This window comes from Scleropages formosus, chromosome 1, assembly GCF_900964775.1.
Source record: "Scleropages formosus chromosome 1, fSclFor1.1, whole genome shotgun sequence".
Lineage (NCBI taxonomy): Eukaryota > Metazoa > Chordata > Actinopteri > Osteoglossiformes > Osteoglossidae > Scleropages > Scleropages formosus.
The window spans coordinates 1,961,088-1,983,279 of record NC_041806.1 but is presented as its reverse complement, the minus strand read 5'-3'; the positions used below and the strand labels follow the sequence as shown (position 1 = coordinate 1,983,279).

The 22,192-nt window shown below is 45.3% G+C and overlaps 1 protein-coding gene across 3 annotated transcripts; it reads right to left on the bottom strand.

Annotated features, from left to right (window-relative positions):
• Window positions 1–9,348: 9,348 nt before the first annotated feature.
• Window positions 9,349–20,319, bottom strand: LOC108930223 (platelet-derived growth factor subunit A-like). 3 transcript variants are annotated; one of them, XM_018745380.2, is made up of 6 exons: window positions 19,443–20,319; window positions 18,835–18,927; window positions 14,237–14,344; window positions 13,144–13,331; window positions 10,608–10,734; window positions 9,349–10,185 (listed from the first exon to the last, which is right to left on the bottom strand). In XM_018745380.2, exons 1-6 carry the CDS (start codon window positions 19,597–19,599, stop codon window positions 10,172–10,174), a joined length of 687 nt encoding a protein of 228 aa, XP_018600896.1. In that variant the 5' UTR covers window positions 19,600–20,319; the 3' UTR covers window positions 9,349–10,171. The 3 variants fall into 3 exon arrangements, with proteins under 3 accessions (XP_018600896.1, XP_018600897.1, XP_018600898.1); XM_018745381.2 differs by having other exon boundaries at window positions 9,349–10,182; window positions 19,443–20,318; XM_018745382.2 differs by having other exon boundaries at window positions 18,831–18,927; window positions 19,443–19,589.
• Window positions 20,320–22,192: the final 1,873 nt, after the last annotated feature.

Here is a 22,192-nt window from a genome sequence, read left to right as displayed (position 1 = left end):
AAGAGAGCTGAAGCATCCTGAGACATCAACCAAAGTTATGGGAGCAGTTTGGTCTGGACATTCAGTAGAAAAACTTAGGGGGCAAAAGAAAATAATTGTATAGACCTTAAGGAAGGGCAGAGGTTTTGGGCTTGGAAAAAGGTATGCGCTATTCATCAAAAAATGACTTTTTTTTTGTTGCTTTCTGTTTTACTGGTCCAGCCTCACAACTCCTAGGTCCCCCGTGGTTCATCATACTTGACTTATGATGGCACCGACTCATGATGACTCCCCGACTCCTTATTGGATCCAAACCACTGTTCCCTAAACCTGGCTCTGACTTGTTACCAGGACTGGCAAAGACTTTAAAGAAAAGCCCAGGTCTGTTCCCGAACAGAACTGGAAAGTAAAGCACAAGAACCAAGAGAAAACTGGAGAAAATTAAAGAGTCTGTGCTTGCAAAGCTACTGCACCATCCCTGGGTAACTTTCACCACTAAAGCTCCTCACTAGAGCTAAGGAGAAAGAAAGCAGAACTAATCCATGGTCACTTCTGCAGGATCCCTAGAAGTTGTGCCACCCCTGCAAGACTTGGGTTAGTTGTCAAATCTCTTTTGAATGAGACACATGGGGTTTTTTAAAAGGAAAAGGGGCCTTGCCTTCCCAGCTGAAGAAATGTGCCCACAACTGAACCTCCCTTCAGTCCTGCTAGCTGTTTATTTTTTGCTGGGATCTGCTGCTCCAGCAAACAACTGGACACATTCCATAGGGTCATACATGGTTTCCACAAGCAGCGGCCACAGAAACACCTAAGCGTGTCTTCAAAGCTGATATCCTAGCCTTGTCAGTGCTTTGAACATTGAGCTTTCTTGATGAAAGAGACCCCCAGTTTTTTGTTTATAATTTTTTGGGTTCCCTGCAACCAAACTTTGAGTGACCTGCCAAGATGTTCGAGCACTGATTTGGTCAGAGGGATTTCAAGAACATCCATGAGACTGCACATTATGCAGACCAAAAGCATGGACAGTATGCTGATAAAACACACCGACGAGATGTGCAGATAGAATGTAGAGGGAATGTGCAAACAGAAGGTATAGATGCCTGAGTGGAGTATCCAGGTTGCACAGCTAGACCACACATACCATACCTGCGCAGTGTGGCAAATATCATAAATGTCTTAGTTTCACAGCCTTACAGCTATTAATGAAGAATATGCTCACATTTTAAAGAGAAAAACATTCTTTGCGTGCCATAAATTCTCTCACCTGTGACCTGCCAAAAAGAACAACAGCAGATGGTTTCAAGAAATGGAAATCTTCAGGTTCCATGATCATGATGACGACTGGCTGATGTACTGCTCTTGGTTCTTGTGCTTTTTGTGGTTGGGCTGGCATGTATCACCATCCACCACTTGCTATTGTTTTCAATGACTGCGGAAAAGTTCTAAAAAAGTTGCCCCAGTTGTAATAAATTCAACATTGTTAGTAATTTTCTCCCATTGTCAAGCTGATGCAAACACTGACAAGTAAACATTTTTGTGGCATTGCCTCAACATGCTACCTTCTAATTCCTGCACCTCTAATTGCCGCGAAGAATTTCAGTATAACGTCAATACGTTCACAAGCCCCTCGACACATTTACATCTTGTAAAGTGTTCAAAATAGTATTTCCAAGTCAGTCTTTCACTCCATTTCTTCTAGTCGTGCTTTGTACTTGAAGTCACTGCCCACACAGCTTTGAACTGTGGTTTAGCTGAACCAGGTGTGTTGGGAGAGGGGCTAATCGCTAAGAGATGTCACACAAGGACCCCCCTGGTGAGCTGTTTGCATAATAGGAGGACAATGTGGAGCAGCAGGAGCAGGAGTCACCGAAACCATGGGGGAGAAGCTTTATTTCATCACCATCCATTGACGCCCAAATTCTTTTCAACTCCTGAGTTCCAGAAGCCACCTCCCCCAGTCCATCCGTGCTCAAATCCTCAGCATCTTCTCGTCACCACAACAACCACTGCCCGTGGCTCTGCTTCTCCATGACCCCTGTCCTAAACGCTTGGCGTTTCAGTTTGTTTAGAGTTTCAGCTCCATCAAAAGGAGACTTAAAAGCCCCATGAGAGGAGCCCAGCTTTCTGATCTCTCTTAGAAGACAGAATTATATGAATTAAAACTTGCGGTGGGTTTCAGGGGGTGTTGTGTGTTTACACATGGAGACTGGCATTACATCTGTTTGTTCAACATTGGTTCTTCTGCAGAATCAAAAGATCCCTTAGAGCCACCTTACTGTAACCCATCAAAACCTACTGGAACCACAGAATTTTCTTGCTGATGATGAAGCCCTGAAACGGGTACCAAACCACACGAATTATCCTTCTATGAGAAGTAAACAGGTGTCCTGCTGCACACTCCGTGGGCCATGTCCTTGAGAGGTAAGATGGGTGGAGTAATGCTGTTGAGTTCAAGTGAACTCATGGTGACCATTTGTGTGGTTTTCAAAGTAGAGGAGGGTATGGAAGTGGTTTACCCTTTCATCTGTGCACTTGTTTGCACTCTGGGATTAAAGCCATGTGAACACAAGGAGAACATGCAAACTGCACAGAGCCTGATCAGGGGGTCAAACCCCAGATCTGAAAGCACAGTCCATGGGCTGTGAGGCACCAGCTGTCCCTGCTGTGTCACTGTGGCACTATTAAATGTATGTATCTCCCTCAAAATTCCGAAAACTGAGGCTTGTCTAGAGCTTTGACCTGAAAAAGGGTCAACATCAGAAGAAAAACAAACTCTGGTCTTAAGTAGACAGGAATCTCATCATCTTGACCAACCTAATATGATTCCTGGACCTGGACCTTCCAGTAGCTGACAGGTTGCTCTTTCCAGAAGTGCTGCTGCTTTGTACCCTTCGACAAGGTGTGTGACCTTCATGCTTCAGTTTCATGAGTGGGTACAATGGTAAGTGGCAGAAACAAGTTTAGGAACCAGTCAGCAAAACACTTCAGCCTAACAACTTCAACCCAACAACTTCAACCCAACAAATAAGGTGTCTGACGTGCTCAACTGGGAGAGGGAACTGGTCAGAGCAGAGGTTGGCAAAAGGAACCTGTTCAGTACAGCACAGTCATGAAATAGAGGAAAGTCTGCAAACATCAACAGTGCTCCTCAAACTCTCATGTACAATATGTGTGTATAATCACATACCAAAGTCTGATCACATCTTGTGTCTCTCTTCCTGTCTCCGTGCCATCTAGCTTCTCTTCCGTGGCGGACATCCAAGCACGGACTGACTGCTTGTCTGTGTTCCACAAATCCCCTCCAAAGAGACCGCAGTAGGAACTCACATGGCAGGTTTCCTCTCTTTCTGGATTAGTGGGAGCTTAAAAGCCCCGAGGATCTGTACACCAAAGCCTCAAAGGCCACAGATCCAGGGAGGAGTTGGGTGGGAGGGACCGACCACCTGGGACACAACAGATTATTCCCTCGGATGGCGGAGTTTAAGGGTCGAGGCGACGGATTAAAGCATCCAGATGCAATGGGCTCTAATTTAGGTACTTAGCAGAAGCTTCCATCCTGTATTGTTTACGCAGCCTAATCAATGTTTGTTCACCCAGTTATAAGGTATTTAGAGCACTTTACAGTCAGACTCAAGCAAAGTGTGAGACGTTCAATACTGAATAGAAAGGAATCAGTGAGGTGCGCACTGCCTGGGTAGCTCTTTGTTGTTATGGCTAAGAGCCGATTTGGATGGTGCTTAACAAGCTCCACCCACCACACTTTTTGAAACCGGGTGTGAAGATGAAGACCATAAACGATGTTTCGTTGTCTGCGGTTGATCACCGAAGTCAGTTATGGGATTTGGTAGATCATGAGCTGGTAACCTGGGAAACGCAACACAGATTTACAGCTCTCGAGGGTGATCTAGAGATTAGGGAGCAGGACGATGCAGGACACACACACACACACACACACACACACACACACACACACACACACAGACAGCATGAGCACCACAATAAGTGATAGGGTCAGTATTGCTGTATTACCAATTACTGCTGACAAGCAACACAAAAGCCTGAATACATCAGATTCCTTTGCTTTGTACAACTGGATGGCAAATGTCAAAGATGTTGCACATAGCTACAAAATGTCAAAAATTAATTCTAATTACATTTAATTACCTCATACATTATTGTGCAATTATAATCACGCAAGTTTTTGGGGTGGAACCTTTATGCAGGCTGCGTTCCAGGAAATATGATGTGTTACAGTTACTAAGAAATCTGGGTTAAGATAAAAGCATTCTTTTCTGGACTTGGACTGCAACCTTCCAGTCATGCGCTGCTACATAATTACAAAATATTCCCGTTTCCCGTAGTTCTACGGGACCAGAGAGAGGTTCCACCTAGGCTCCTGGAATCAGCCGAAATCAACAGGTAGCCGAACTCCGATATGTGGAAATGTGACTCACCTGGGTAAACAGTGCTCCAGACACACTCCCAGACCCTGCCTACCGAGCACGCCCAGATTATTCGTTTTTAACCGTCAGTGACGCATTCTGACCTTTCCTCCTTTCATCCCACTAGCCAAACATCAAGGCCTCCTTACCGCTGATTATTGACATATGAGTTGTTTTGTTTTGAGACTCTGCCCTGCGCAGAAGTCCATGCACAGTACATGTGCTGCAAGTGCACACAAACGCTCATGCACTTCCCTGTAAATGCAGCTTTTCAGATACATTCCCACAAGGCTTCCCCACCCTACTCTGGAGATCTCATTTTCTCTTTAGCCGAGCGAGTGAGATTCACGGCTCTTTCTGTATGTTGACTTACCTGCTCAGCAGCCGTGGTCATCTGTTGATCATTTACTTTGCGTGTTTTGCAACCGAGGAAAAAAAAAAGTGATTGCACAAGGGGTGGATGACAGGGTGCCTGCTGGTTAGAAACAGCTCTTCTCACCGCTGCCTTTTTGTTTTGCTCATTTCATCAGTAGAAACGTTTAGTCAAATCTGATTCAGTTTCAATGGCTCACAAGCTGTTGTAATTTTCCAAAGGGTAAAACAGGCCCTGTGTTGGAGACCTGAGCCCTTATGTGTCGAGTCTTTTAATCGCCATGCATGCTACCACCAGGTCTAGTCCTCCTCGCGCTATACAGGACATCGCCAACACCAAACAAAAGGCAGACAAAAACAAGTGTCTGCTGTTACAGATAAAGGAAAATCAACTCTGTCTGTCCGACACTCCCACTGAATGAGTCACCCCCCCCGTCTGGCCCCATCATCTTCTTCAGCTGTGAGCTTTATCTCTCCTCACGCTTGGCTCGCCAGGTCCCCAGACAGGGCTTAAGTGCAAAAGTGAGATGGAACGGGCAAAAGAAATGAAACAGAAAAAAGATGGTAACTGCATGTCAGTCAGACAACTCTGCCCTGACTCCATCCTCCTGGGAACGAGAAGAATTTCCAAAGCAACGCGAAAGCACGATGAAGGAAAACAAAATCAAGAAGAATAGAACAGCAAAAGCTGAAGCCATACGGAAGACAATTTTGAAGCCCATAGGAGACCGAGAAGATGAGAAAAGTTCAACTGCTTGGAGAGGAAAATGAAAAAAGACAAATTTCGAAGAAAAACGTAGAGAAAGGAAATCAGGGATAAGTGGAAAACAGATTATGAAAGATTTCAAAAGAAGAGGTGTGAGGAGGAGGAAAAGCAAGAAAAATGATGGGAGGAACAGGAGAGAGAGTGAAAGCTGAATACGAAAAAGGAGTGGGCCAGGAGAAGGTGGTGAAGGTGGAAGGAGCTTACGATGAAAGACTGGCCGAGAACCCGCACCTCCCTGCCTAGCACTAGTACATTTCCCATGGCTTTCCCTAGGTTTCGGGACGGGGACTGATCCACGGGGCCCGTGGATTGGACAGTGCAGTGGGTGGTGTGCTGGCGGGGGCCTGTCTCAAGTGCCACATGTTGTCCTCACACATGGAGTTAACAGAAAAATATCCTCACTGTGAACACTGACCTCCAGAGAAAAGAGCAGCAGGTTTATTTCTGGTAGGTCAGAGTGACAGAATGTTACAAATTAGCTAAAGAATGAAAAGACAAACTGGAATAACCACCATGTGAGATGAGTAACAGAGAACCCAGCCAGTTCTAAGAGGAGTGACCCAGTACCCTGCCAAGAGAACATGAAAGAAGGAATTCATTTGCGTAGGAGCTGTTTCACCAAAAGCAGCTCAAGGCCTAATGAACTGGATTCTTTTACTTTTTATGTATTTATACATTATTACTGAAATATCTAAGGTGAAAGATGCTGGTGATGGCCAGGAAAACAAAGACATGTCTGTTGGAGGAAATCAAACCAGAACGTTCACTGGAAGCAAAGATGATGAGACAAAGGTGATCACACTTTAGACACATCATGTGTCCAGTGGGTTCTCTTAAAAAGATGATAATGAATGGAATAGCTGGAGGAAGATGAAGAGAATGACCAGCAAGTAGATGGATGGACTCACAGTGCCAGTGTTGCTAAACTAAGGAAGGTCTACACGGAGGACTGACCCAACATCCATCCACAGCAACGTGAGAGCCTGGTCAACAACTACAGGGAGCAATGAGTTGCAATCATTGCAGCTAAAGGTGGTGCAACCAGCTATTGACTGTTGCTACTTTTTCACACCTACAGTATGATTCCACATTCCACTGTCTTCCACACATAAAATGGCATAAAAAATGGCTTAAAAATGGCATAAAAAACTTGTGTTGCTTTTTCTCTCTCTGGCTCCATTCAGAAACTATTAGAAGTGACAAAAAGATCTGCTCACATTTAAGGTTAGAGGCTGCAAAAAGCTGAGAAAATCAGAAAAGGTGCAAATGGTTTTTCACAGCATCAAGACTTGACACTGGCAGGCGGGCACTTTTCCCGCCCATTTCCATGTCCATATCCCCAAAAGGCACTTGAACAAAAACTTTTAAAGCTTGTTACTTTTGAGTCACTACACGATACTCCTATGACGCTGAATGAATCTATTTACTTTAAGGATCAAAAAGCAGATCCTATATTACCAAAAAGAAGGGAAAGTTCTGTCTCTAAATTTGATAGACCCATACGTTGTGTGCCATCCAGACCCTTGCAAAGCCCTAATGAATTCCATAATTTGCAGGGAACCACTACTTGGTTGTGAGGATGCAAACTGACATCTAGTGAAGCCTCACCCCCCCCACTCCTCAAGAGCCAACATTTCTGATTGAACACCCAACAGCTTTCTCAGACTGAATTCTTCGGTGTCTGCAGAGCAGTGTTTTGCAGATGTGGCGAACCTGCAGAAACGCAGATTGTGATAGCTATCTACGCTGTCATGTCGCTTCTAGTGTTGGTGACAAGAACGTGCTTTCAACGACAGGCAGATGGGCCGCCTGTTAAGTCAAAAGCAGAACAAAAACGAAGTCTGCGTAGCCTGGAAGTGCTGAAAAAAGTGGCTGTTCCCTCTTTTTCTCCAAAGAATGCCTTGGATTCAGTCCCGATGAAAGGAAATAAATGCAACAGACTTCAGACAGAAGGCCCATTTCAAAGAGACAAAGACTGATTTACAACTCATTCAGTGACTTCCACTTTGCTTTCCATTGTTTAACCTTTGACCCCACAACCTATGCCTTGGCCTTTGTGGGTCAGTCAGGTGACGACTCGAGTTCTTCAAAGGGACGGGGTCCCAGCACCCAGTGCTCACACCAGGACACCTCTTCTCACATTGTGTGTCGCCACAAAAGGAAAAGACCAATCACTGCTCTCCGAACGGTTTGTCTACCCATTAACCGCCTCCTCCATCGCAAGCTGAAAGCGTCTCCACTTAATGCCCCGTCATTGTTCTGCTCTTCCAGGAACCTTGATTCGCTTCCTCATTTCCCTCCAGTTTAAATCCGGTGAGCTCTGCTGGAGCTGGACTATATATAGGACCTCTACATCAGCACTGAAGCATTCCGGACACACGTTGCCCATAAAAGACCAAAAAAAAAAAAAAAAAACATGGCCTTGACTTCTCTGTTAAAGAAGCACTCCGTCTGGTAGGTGTGTGTTTGGAAGATTTGCTTCGCACAGGCATTTATTCCAGTTTACTCACATAGCTCACAGTTACACTCCTTTACACAGCTGGATACTTTCTCCAGTAGGTCAGGTCAAATTTCTCAGAGTCTGGCTCCAGGGGCATCGGGTTTGCATTCTGGTCTCTTTATTGTTTGTGCCTCAGCGTTGTGTGGGTCCATGTGCCACTGTGACCATGAGGAAGCAGGCGGCTAATGCTTGGGACAATGGCAACGCATGCAAAATGACTGCAGAACCTTGTTCATCTCACTTCAGCTCAAAAAGCATCTTGGAATCTGTCTTCTGAAACTAAGGGAGGAGGGTCTGTTGTAGGCAGGTACCACAGTGAGCGAGATCAGCTGCTGAGTGGCCAGTGATCCCCCACCTCACTCCTTAAGGTCTCAAACAAAACTCTTCTTAACACACACACACACACACACACACTGTCTGAAACCGCTTGTCTCAAGCAGGGTCGCGGCAAACCGGAGCCTAACCTGGAAACACAGGGCGCCAGGCTGGAAGGGGAGGGGACACACCCAGGATGGGACGCCAGTCCGCTACAGGGCACCCCAAGCAGGACTTGAACCCCAGACCTACCAGAGGGTGGGACCCGGCCAAGCTCGCCACGCCACTGCCCCCCCTTTGTTAACAGTTCATTGCAAATTTTATTTCCAAAAGAAAAACAAGTAAACAAGACTGAAGGAATGGCTGCTTATGTTTCAATTTCTGTACTTTAATATATAGTTATGTATATGAGGACATGTCCATAGAGGTTGAAGTCTAACGGCTCATTTCGCTAAGGAACAAACATTTTGAAAGTCGTAACTTTTGGGATCTATGTCTTGGATAAAACTCTGTTAAATTTACCTTTTTTTTTTAAATCAAGAAATCCGTGCTGTTTTACATATCCGTTTGTGACTATGTGTTGTATATGTATATTTATGTTTTTTTTTTGCTGATAGGCTGCTGTTTATTCAGCTACAGAATAATTTTCATGAGCATTAATTACACAAATTGCATAGAAAAATTGTTCAGTTTTGACTAAATATCTGGACCAAATGCCACCGTAAAAATTCTGCAGTGTTAAAAGTGTGTGCATGTCACTGGTTGACCAACAGAAAAAATTAATCCACACACGATCACAAAGAATTTCACGCTTAACAACATGTTGACCTTTCCTGCAGACAGAACAGACAGGCATAGATAAGTCTTGTCCAGATTGAACATGTAAAAGCACTGTAATCGTAGTAAATCGTCCCATTATAGTAAATATCTGACTTGTGTTCAAAATCCAAGCAAACAGTCCATGATGAATATAAATAGTTTATTAGTAGTAATAACTGTGGCAGAAGGATTTTTCACCCTTTGTTTTATATGTTTTGCGCACAGCAAAAGAATCAAAAATGTAACAAACGGGTTACAAAAATAAGATTACAGAAAAGGTTTCATTGTATGAATAAAGTAAACTTTCATCATCTGAAAAGAGACACACAGTTTGTTGCCTCCAGCAAAAGGACAACTGATGTTGAAGAGAAGGTCCCAGATCATCCAAGGGTTTCTCAAGCTCCTACGGTTCCAGTGCCCAAGGCTTTAGTGTCCCATGTCTCCCGGACTCTGCCTTGCTTTCAGGGTCCAGTCCACAACTCCTGTGGTTTCGGATGGCACCACGTAGACCAGCACATATCCATAAGAATTGCTCGGTTGAATTCCGCAAGCTGCTCCTCCATTCATCTCAAACATCCTTTCCATTAAAGAGGCCAATGAACGTAGATCTTGTGCAGGCTCTCTGCAGCTGAGTTCTCCACTACGTGTTTTTTTGTTGCAGTTTACTGTCAGGCCAATCATGCACGCAGACAGCCTTTAACATTCCTTGGCCAAATGCGCTCATAGCTCATCTTCGCGTTCAGCAGCATCACCAGTCACAGAAGGGCCAGTGGGTCCCTTTTGGAAGAATCTGTTTTTTGACTCAGAAGATGTCAAAAGACAGGTTATGATTTGGAAGCAGCTTTGACCGTGCGCTTTCTATCTCTCTTTTGCATTTACTGTTTGGTTACATTTTTCAAAAGGCAGTTGGAGTGGGACTGCAGGATCCCTTTGTGGGTCCATTGCTGCCCTGCATGGTTGCTTCAAGCCTGGCTCCGCTCACGTCACATCTGCTGGAAAAAGAGACATCAGTGAGACAGTGACAAGCGGTGGGATTAGGGGATATCAATAGAGCAACGTAAAGACAAAGTCCTCCCCAGAGCAGAACAGGTGCGTTTGGAGATGTAAACATGTAATTCAGGTGTGATTTCCATTGCAGTAATTCCAGTATCTGTGCTGAGATGTTTGGTCCAGGAATCTATATAGGCAACCTGTATGGGCTCATGTTCACCCTGGTATGCGTACCCCTGTGGGCTCATTTTACCTGCACTTTAACACCAATACAGTCTGGAGAATTTCACATCAACACTCGTGCACTGTTCACTTCTGCGTTCTACCCCATGCATTGGTGTACGTATATACTCGGTCTGTCAGTGGGAGTGTGTGTGTGAATGGGATTATATCTGTGAATGTATGCAAGCGGGGCTTGTCCTACCTGTGTCTACTTCCTCGTGTTGCGCCACGTGATGCGGCGGCATGCACATGCACTCCAGGTGGTCTTCCAGTCGAACGAACACCTCTCTCAGCCTCGGCTTTCTGCGCACATACTCCAGTTTAGCTACCTGGGGGGAGGACAGGCTTTCAGGCTCGGGGGCGATCTCATTTAGCGTGGGGTCCCTGAGTTTGAGGAGAGCACACACAAGTACACACTACACGGCTGTTAACGAAGCAGTAACATTTTCCATAACTGTGTAGTGGTTTTGTACCCTGGAGGGGTGGACAGCCAGGTGACCCAAGATCCCCCCATTATTTCTCCTCTTCCAGCCATTGCAGTTTTGTCTCCTCCTTTGTTTCCTCACTTACACTGTTTTCTGTATTTCCCTTTTACACTCATCATGAGGACCAGTTAGAGCAACCTAAAGACCTGGGCTGGAGTCCCAACCCTGCTGTAAAACCCTTGAGCAAGGTACTTACCCTAAATCGATACAGTGAAAACTGTCCTACTGTATAAACATGCAAAATCTCAGAAAAGTACATAATAACATTAATAACACGTCACTAGTTGCACGTCACTGTAATTTTTACATTCCGTAAATCTCTTAGCTCATTACAGTTCCACCCCTTCACACCACAGAAACTCCCCCTACAATTGTACCAGCATTCTGTAGTTAGAGTAAGCATGAAAAGCAACAATACTAATAGCAGTGGTAAGGTAAGGTAAGGTAAGGTACTATTAGCAGTGTACTTAGTTTACTGAACTGTGGGAAGTGGAAGAGACAAACAGGTATGATGATGTATAAGTGAGGCAACGCACACTAAATTTGGCAGCACGTTTCACGAACCACAGAATGTGGGGATAAAAAAACTCCTAAAGGAAGTTTGCTCATTTAAGACACGCGGATTATAAAACATAATTTGTTGGCAGTTTTGCATGTAATGGTTACTGTCTCTTTTCCGCAAGCTTTTTAAGTTTCAGGTATTTCCTCCTGTAGGAACAGTTTTGCACATTATCCTCTATTATACAGATTTGAAAAAAGAGCAGTATAATTTTAGTTGTATAATTAAATAATACATATATATATAACTGAGGATAATGGAGAAAAGTACGCACTGAGATGAAACAGTAATACTACTACTACTAATAATAATAATAATCATAATATACATTTACATTTATTCATTTAGCAGATGCTTTTCTCCAAAGTGACGTACATCTCTTAGAAAAAACAATTTGTGCATTACAATATACGTTTAGCGATCTACTAGAACTCATCTAGCTCTCCTGAAATGCTCGAGGGCCCCAAGTGTTGTAAACAGCCAGATCCCTAAATTTTACCCGAACCATTAGACTAACTGTATCCAGACAAGCTGTAGACACAAAACAAGCGCAGTGGTACCCTGTACTCTGTTTTTTGTGTGAACCTCAAACTGTAAAGGTGTCCAACTGCCGTGAAACATCAATCACGTGGAAAACGTAATGCGAGAGGACAGAAAAGTGTTCCGAGAAACCTCTGCAATATTCTGCCAACGTCCCCATGATGGCTAAGATCTTAAAAAATGTTACAGTGTAAAAAAACAAGCGAATTAAAAACTCGGCCAAAGAGACATGAGAGAAGGACACGAGGGCGGAATTTCCCATTTGAATTTGTAAAGGAACTGCATGCTGAGAAGAAACTGTGTGTGTGTGTGCATCCCGATTCTGAGTGCATGGTAAAAAAAGTGTCAGGGATTCGATGAGTATGTGCGTGGGGGTCAGCGACCGTTCAAATCCACTCATGTTCCTGGAGCTTGACTTGGAGGGGACCGGAGGTCACGTGTGGGGGGTCAGGGGTCGCCAGCCAAGTCTTGGCCATTGTCAACACTTCAACTTAAGCCCCACCCACAACGTGCCCTGGAGTTGGCTGGTGAAACAATGCACTCCCGGGGGGTGGGGGGGCACTCAAAGATCCCACACATCAAGCGAGACCCCTTTAGGCTTCCAGAAGAAGCCCAGTGCCAACCAGGTCCAATGGCATCCCAACTCATCCTAGTCTGTGTGTGTGTGTGTGTGTGTGTGTGTGTGTCTGAGCAATGTGAGGTCAAGCTTGTTTATCTCAGATTTCTTTATGAAGAAAAACAACAATCCATGGTATCTCTCTCCCTCTCTGGTTACAGATGGAGGGTTCGAGCACACGTTTTGAAATAGCTGTACAAACACACAACACAGACACTTCCAGACAAAGGGTCGTGTGTGTGGAGAGCTGTCCTGTCCAATCCTCAGAATAAAATCCAAATTATTTAAGCATGGGGGGACAAGGTAAACTGGGGTTAAAACGGGACAAAAATTAAACATCAGAACCGACCACACGAGGCCCGTTTGTAGCTTTGGCCTTTAGTTCCGCACAAACACTTGTGATCACAGTAAGAGGCACCAGTTTTCATTCCTCACTAAGGGAAGCAGGGAAACCTTTACAGTATTTTGATGTGCTGTTACCTGGGCTTTCTCACCCGGGACCCTTCTGACCCCTGTTACAGTTCAATGCTTGCCTCACCTTGACGGTGCGGTGGTGCCGGCGTGATGGGTAGCACCGCAGCTTTCCCGGGTGGCAGCAGCCCGTGCAGCGCTTCACCTCCACACATGGCGGCCAGATCAAGAAATTGGCCGAGGTGGGGTCCACGTGGCTGCGTGGGATCTCATACACCACTGTTCGCGTCTTACAGGAAGCTGGCACCGCCTCCTCTGTGGAGGACAGAGAAGATACTGCATGCTCACGCTGATATTTTTTCAGGATTATGGATGCACAGCTTGTGTGTCTGGCACCACCGTGTTGCTACTTCACATCCCTCCAGTACCTCCAATAGGAGTGACATTCAAATAGCAAATCAGAGCAGATGATGTTGGACTCGTATATGGAACTGTCAGGAGATCAGGAGAGAAGTGGCTCTCAAAGACATGTGTTTGAGACTCCTTGAATTCTTGGAAGGACTCAGCTGCTCTGAGGGACAGAAAGGCTAAGTCTGAAGACTAGCAGGCTTTCGATTTTCGTCTGCTCGTGAACAGAAGCTTATGAAGTGGTGTCAATGAGAAAGATATTTCACAATAAGTGTACTTTACAGAGGGAGTAAATGAGAGGGCTGTTATTTCATAAAACTCTTTATTCATCTATGTATCGAACCCTGTTCTCCAAAGTCACACCCACACACACTCACAACAGGCATTTTAGAGCCACCAATCCAAATGAAATGCATGTCTTTGGACTGTAGGAGGAACCAGCTGTGCCATCGTGCCACCCAGAAGTTTGCTGATGTTCTTTTGGGTGGAACTATGAAAGCTACCTTAAGAAGATGTAAAACAATATAAAGTTAACTTCAAAGACACATTATTTTGCGAAGACGTCCTAGTGCCCTATTGTCACTTTACGAGTCATTTGCTTTTCAGAGGGGCTACAGAGAGTGCTGGCTCTGCTCAAAGCTACTATAGATTATTTTAGAGTGACAGAAGGTAGCTAAAAGAGAAAGGACTTAAGGGAGAGGCTATAAAACATGGTAGATAATTTACAGAAAGTCTAATTAACACCCCCTGCCCAGGAGGTCCACATACCAGACACTATTTACCATCACGTACCCCGGTGACCTGGTGCGTACCTGCGCTTCTCTTTCTCCTGCTATTCCCCTGCAAACTCTTCAGGTCCACGGAGCTGTGCCAGTAGTCCTTGTGGTACCGCTGGTCGGTTTCCTCCATCACCCCATTTTCTGTGTCGAGAGAAAAGAGCAGGGACACGGCACGTGAAACCACTAGGGAAAATGCTGAAAAACACAACAGCGTGAAGTGTGTTGAGCTGGGAAAGCGACACACATCCACATCCACTGCCTGTTTTAGTGATATTAGTACCTGGGGCCTCTGCACCACTGATCAAACTCAGAGATCTTACAGCAGCCGAAAGGACCGGACGTCCATTTGTACCTCATTTCGTTCGCAACTCCAAAGCCGGTTATACCAATAGGTCACAGCCAACAAAAATTTAATAACAGACTTTCTTTTGTTTATTTAGAGTCCATAAAGTCCTCATATATAGCTATAATGAGGGGAAAATACTCTCCAAGACTTTTCAAAACATCAATACATTTTTAAACCTAGACCTTTATTATTGTTGTTATTATTCTTCTTCAATTACTTGGCTTACATGGATAACTTAGTCATATGCTTTCGCTGTTTCTGCAATTTTGCTGCTTCATCTGTCTCTATCCCCTGCTCAGAAGAACATTCTATAAAATAAAATTGAACGGAATTAAACTGAAAATTAAAACTAATTTAAAATGACAAAGTAGAAATACATCATCTCCACAAACTCATACTCAGCGCCGACTGTTGAGCGCGATTCATCCCATAAGCTCGTGCAACACTCCTCATCTTGCACACACTCAGGGACACTAGACCAAACTGTAAACACTGTGGAAGGGAGTTGAATTAAGGTGGTCCCGCATTCCCATTCTGTTTGGCTGCTCTTTACCCCCATCTGTTGGTTCGGTCGGTAAAAAAAGGTGGTGTTTGCTTCACTAGAGACAAATTTTAGAGAACAGATCAGAGACAAATATGCAATTAAAATTAAATAATTGAATAAATGGAAAAGTATTTGTATCTTGACAAATGTGTAGTGCTCATGACACAAGGAACCAGGGTATAAAGGCACAGTGCCTTGTGGGAGTGGAGCGATTCTTCTCTTCACGAGCTCATGAATGGAATTACCCATTATCGCCATGGCTACTCGCCATTCGGCCCATTCCAGAGCCCGTCTGTCACGTGATTACACATGTCAGCCGTATCGCAAAGGCTTTATACTCCACTGGCAGCTGTTTCTTTACCATTTACACACATGTCCTTGCAAGCTGTTAATTCCTCTGTTTGTTTTGGAGCCGTTCCATCCCTCCCTGACATAGTCCCAGAATGCTGCCATAGAGACAGGGCTGTTTCTGCCCCTGGCCACAGGCTGGTCAGTTGGTGGTCAGTCGGTGGTCAGTCGGTGGTCAGCCGGTGGATGGAGAGCTGGGCATTAAGACTGAACAGTGTCTGACCTCACAAGCTGGAATCTGTCCCAGGAACCTAACTGGAGAGCTGTCCTCACGCACACATGCACACACCGTCTTCCTTGTCAGTTACACACGCATCGACAGCTACATGCCGTGAAGATAAGAGGAGGTGGAAGGTGACGCGATGCTTCAGGGTCCAGTGACTAACGCTTAATGAGGTGCTCTGCTGAATACTATATCCACACCTTTCTCTCGGGGGTGTGGGATTCCTCCGCTCTGCTGCACTGTTAAACACTGTCACACACTGTGGTTTTTACTGTTTTGCAACCACAACGGACCCTATGGGTCACATTCCACTCCCCCTCCAGGTTAACCATAACAGTACAGCCTACATATTCTGCCCACACACTTATTATTATCCATGTGAAAGGAATACAACTACAATGTTGAGCTACTTACACTGATTTATCCATTTGTACAGCAGAGTAATTTTTACTGTACCAATTTAGAGTAAGTTCTTTAATCAACGGTACTACAGCAGGAGGTGGGATTCAAGCCTGGGTCCTTCAGGCCCAAGAGCAGCAGTTCTAACTGCTACTCTAGCTGTTGTCCCCCAGCTGCAACCCAGTGTTGCATGTACACGACAAAGGCCTGTCCGGTCTGGCTCCTGTGCCAGTCTGGTTCTGGGTGACACCCGTGGGTTCTGAATGGGAGTCACAGAGCGAGACCAGCCAGGGACAAAGACCGCAGTGCCGGAAAATCCTGTCCATCTCCGTCTGCTGGCTATCTGTTGCTCTTTCCCCACAGACAGGGCACTGTCCCAGACCCCTGAGCCATAGCACGGCTCCATCCTGGGCCTAAAACCCACAGAAACTGGTGCCTGACCACTCAGAACAAACACTAGAGCAGAATGGCTAACGATTCTGTGTCCGCACAATTCTCCAAAGCGGTTTTGGCCCCTGCCTAAGGTTGGTCAAGAGCAGGTCCTTAAACACAAGCTGCCCTAAGACCAACCGGGTCCAATATAACTGAGAACTGGGGTTCGAGACACAGTGGCAGTTCTGGCCAAGTCTGTTTTCTAATGCCAATTCTGGGTCACCCAGAGCACGAGAGGGGCTCTTAACCACTTTGTAAACCATTTATAATCATGTTCCAGCAGGCAAACTTGTAAACCACATGATACATTAAGTTATGTACAGAGGAATAAGATCCAAAGGAGTGTGGGAATATTTGAAGAGCACTGATGAAATCTGTACAGGAAATTCTACAGCTAATAACCGAAGAATGTTTAAATAAATAAAAGCAAAACGGATGATAAAAAAGCTATGAAAAATGAGGTAAATGACCATCATCACCTTGTTGTGTCGACTGACTGCAAGAGAGAAGCACTGAGCCGAACCAAAGAAGAACCTCGAGTAGGAGAAACAGGGCAGAAGAAGAACAGAACATTTTCATATTAATAAAATTTGAAATATTATTTCAATTACTTTTACTTTATGAACCATTACTTTCATTTTAATGACATTAGTTTGAATATTAACAGGATTCCAATATTTCGACTGCTTCAGTGATTTTGCCATACAAAGGCGCTCACACACTCATGGTAAAGAAACGGATCACAGCAAGCGGCCTCCTGCTACGGGATACCTGGCGCACCTGCGCCCTTTCCTGTGTTTCGCATTGTTGTGAGTCGAGCCCACTTCAGCGCAGAGCTCTTCCAAAATGAGGCTGGAAAAAAAAAAAAAAAAAAAAAACAGACGCTCGGCGTCAGATTGTTTTCCACGGCGGTCTGGCCCACGGACACATTCATGTGGCAGTGATGATGAATAGGGGTTCTGTTACCCCGGAAAGCACTGGGGTGTTTAAAGAGTGCCGTTTTAATCCCATTAGGGACACCTCTTCCCGTGCCTGGGCTGCCCTTCGCTCGCTGAGCAGCGCCAGCACAAAGCCCAGCTCCCTTCATGTGACACGCAGGAATTCCAGCATGAATAATACATAGCAAGATGCGCGCCATTGAGCGCCACAGTCGCCACATGACAGCAGCATAATGAAGTTCGCCACTTGACCTCCTGAGCACCTCCTAATGGAGGGTGCATTTGCATGTGAAAGGCAACGATGAAAAGGGGGTAAAGCCCTGTTCTCTCCTCCATGGCAGCGCAGCTCGCGTTGGAAGCCGCCCCCGATTACTGACACTGGCAATATTGTTCATTATAATTATTATAGCTCTGAGACCACCATGAAACATGACGTGTTTGCGCTGCACTGCCCCCATGAAATGTCGGACCTTCGGAAGAGCAACGGGACAGTTTGACAAGAGGAGTCGGAGTCCAAGGGCGCGGACTGCGTCCACAATGCGTCCTTAGCACTTTCAAGCAATGTTTCTGAAAAGGATTTGTATGCTGTGATCACCTGAGGAAGCGTCCAGGTGAGCAATGCACATTCTTAGAAATCTTCTCCCTCGCATACCAGACCTCACTTCCTTATCAAGTAACCACATGCCTTTCTTTTCTTTTTTCTCCGCGAACGATCCGTAGGCCGAACCGAGCCGCATCCGAGCAGGAAAACATCCGACGGTAACTGCGGTGCCCCACAGGTGGGCTCGGTGGCCCGAGGTGCGAGAGCAGCCACGTGAGAGCGCACCTTCCCGAGTGACAGCTGGTGGGCATGCAGACATGAAACGGGTTGGCGGGATGGTTGTTACCATGCTTTTCTTGAGTTACATAAGAGGTTGAATATTACCAGGAAAATTCACAACGTTTTACAGTGCCCCAGACCCGCTGTACCATTTATGACTCCTGTGGACACCCCCCACATAGGCCAGCAGGTAGCTTAGTGGTTAGTGCTTCTCCCCCTAAGCAAGGTACCCACCCTGTACTGTGTCCGTAAGAACTACCCTGGTGTATAAATGGGTAAATCACTGTACGTAGCTTAATACATTGGAGAAGAGTGTCTGCTAAATGGCTAAATGATCACTACATCATCTTTTTCATTGCATTTACACTGTTCCTTTTTTTCAAGTTTCACTGAAGACTAGTTGCAGAGTGTGAACAATCTTGTCAAATAATATGCCGGTCACAAGTCACTGCAAAGCATTTTTTGAAAAATCTACTACTTATTAATTATTGCACACAGTCGTTGGAAGTAAACAGTTTATAAAGCAGTTTAGGAACAAAGTTCACAGCAGACTGGTAAAGGAAGGACCGGGATTTACCCACGGAGTCTATGTCCAGGAGGCGCTGCAGGTCGCTGATGCTGTGGATCTCGCTGTGGGACAGTCGGTCGAGGAGCTCCTGGGGCAGCGGCGCATCCTGGGGGCCAAAGGTTAGGCTTAGGGTTAGCAGTAATAGGGTTAGAGTTACAGTGAGTTAGGGTTAGGAGGGGAGCACAAGTCAGAGCACTAATCAAACGTGTGTTTCCGATACTCGCAGTACGGACTGCTGAGTGAAGTGTCTTTTTCATTCACTAACTTTTTCTTTGATTTTTTTCGCCCGTGTAAAACCTAAACAATGAATGCGCGTGAAAGGCGCGTTAAGCCAAACGAGCGCAGAAGCGCCGACGACGGCCTTGAATTAATGACGATTAAATAAATTGTTTTTAATTAATTCATTACGAAATAAGAACCACTCCGAGTGACAGTATGCGCGTGATCTAATTTGCCAGATTCAACCTCTTGATACGTGTTTTTTAGACAGACAAAACTCAACTGTCACCACCAAAGTTATGTAAGTGATACAAGTGGTCCACATGTCTATGTTTTACACCACTAGTCTACGGTGTACGAGACGCGTTACGCGCCTCCAAAGCAAAGCGCTCCGTCATTTACCTCCGCGGCGGCACCGGCCACACAGAGCGCGCACACGAAGAGGTACGGGAGCGCGCTCCACATCGCCTTCCAGTCCCGATTTGGCCCAGATCAAGAACAAGGTTCTTCTCTGCAGGAACGTCCAAAGTGCCCCCAACCCCACGTAGACCAGAAGCATCCCTCAGTGATGGAGCCCGAGTTGAGGACCTCCAGGGCGCGTGTCGGACGTCGTCATCATCATCATCATCAGAGGTGTGTGAAGGACATGATCATCATCATCATCATCATCACCGCAGACGGGGGTTCCAGGAAGTTCGGGTGCTCGAGCTACACACACACGGATCGGTACCAGTCTACTCACACTTGTTCCAGCGGACCGCGGTTACCCATTATTGTGATTATATTTATAGCGGGCAGGAAAAGGCCCGGAAAATTCACGTGAGAAACAAAACGTTCAAATGGTTATGTATTAAGAAAATTGTCCACTGTGCAGAAAAAAACAACAACAACAAAAAAGCGTCCGAGGACCTGAACAACGCGATAATGTCATGAAGTGCCACTTCAAGTGGTCAAAGAAATTAAGAAAACAATTCCACAAGTTTGATATAGTTCACGAGAAGAAGACACGATCCCGTTGAAGTGGGAAAGGTTGAGACAGAAAGTAAGTTGTTCTTCCTTCTCCTTTATAATCCAGCTGTTGGATGGATGGATGAACGAACGAACACACACACTTACACTTACACTTACATACACACTCACACACGCAGCGCTTCGCCCGCTGGCTCGTGGCGTTCGGCCACTCACTGCGGACGACGGGCTCGCGCGCAGCACAATATACTCGATCCGCGCGCCCGTCGCGCCTCCCCTCGCGCTGTCGCTCCCCCGCGCGCCGCCCCTTAGCGCTTCCGTGCTTCAAGTGCACCGGCTACTGAACAAAATGTGGTTTTACCGGCATTTTTACCATTCACAGCATACGATCAGTTGTTTATAAAGACAGTTGCAGCGGGAGAGAGAGACTAAAGTCTTATTACTCGGGCTCGCGATGTATTCCATCCGTCCGTGTCGTGTCGGCGCCCTCGACCGCAGACGCACGAAACCGATTTATAACGAAAAAACTTTCCCCAAACGCGAAAATGGAGAATGAGACGGTGTAAAAAAAACTTCTCCATTCGTTTCACTGTCACTGCTTCGGTTTTTACCCCATTTACCTCTAGGTTTTACCTCAGATGACATCTCCAAGGAATGCAGCACAGGCTGTTTTCCTCAGCAGGAATTCGACGGTGCTTCAGACACTCTGGCATCTACACTTATATTTATTCGTTTAGCTTTTACATTTATTCCTTTATTCTTTTCTACAACATGCAATGAAAAGCGTTTCGCCGCCAGACAAAGAGTTATAGATGCAAACTTCGGGTTTGTCCAATAACGTACCACCATTTTGCTGGTGCACAGGACGAAAAGTTGGTTGCAGACAGGATGAGCAGAGAGGAAGTGCCAGGTGTATTTTGTGTGTCTGCCAAGGGACCTGTTCACTGCAATGACTCCTTCATTATAGGAGGCATCATAAAGTATGCAGTCGTCCCTTTCTTTTTCGCAAAACGCCCGGAGGCCCTGCTGGTCCAGAGCCCATCCTGGGAAGTGTTGCGGACACACTGGGGTACAGTGGGCTGCATCTTAGAGTTTTACCTTTTTTGCATGTGGAGCATCTGAACCGATTTGTTTTTCTTCATTTGTTAGTCATTTCAAAGTGTTACTTCGTGTCTAGGCGTTCTTATTGTGAAATAGTCGGTGGTGTTTCAGTTAGGAAAAGACCTGTAACACAGGGTTAGTCTTTTCAAGTCCCAGTCGTCCCGTTGCTGTACGTCCTATGAGAAAGACCTTTATTCCGCGCACCTCTAGTACAAATGGCCTGCTGTCTAAGTTGGTATGAAGCTGTAAATCACTTTGCGTTAAGCCGTCGGCTAGATGGAAAATCCATGAATAAGTTTCTTTCACTTTCTCACTTTCTTTGGGGATGTGGATAGCGAATGGTTAAATCTGTCACCTTGCAGCAAAAGGACATGAGTTTTAATCCCATCTCCTGCTGTAATACTACTGATCAAGGTACTTACCCAGAGTTGCGCTATTAGAGACATCCTGCTGTGTAAATTTCTAAATCATTGTAAGTAGCTTAGTGTACAATCTAACAGTTATGTCACTTTGGACAAAGGCGTCAGCTAAATGATGGTAATAATTACATCTTATTTATCTGCACAACAGATTTTTTGAAAGGATGAACTAAAACTGTATATTTTAGCTGTTAACTTTGCCAGTGTTTTGTATCACTGAAAAGCTTCATTTCATTGAGGTATCCTCAGTACTTGGGTAGTTTTATGGCCTGATATTTGTTTTCTTTTGCATTTATGTTACTTCATGTAGGAGACACTTTTCTCCAAAGTGACTTTCAATGAGCACTATGTAGTGTTATCAGCCTACACACCTTATTCGCCAAGGTGACTTACAGTTTACTGAAGTACGACTTATGATTAACAGAAGTACTGATTAGTACCAAAGTACTGAATTTATTGATTTACTGAAGTAAATTTTTGGGTGAGTATTTTAACTTTTACTTGAGTAATTACTTTTTGAAAGTGACAGTACTTTTACCTGAGTGTGATGCTTGGCTACTCTACCCACCCCTGTTCAGTATGGAGTGTTGAAATGCACTGCACCTCACAGAATGTGAGATGTATGCACACTTCATAACTCTCACTTTGCATACAAATCTGTCA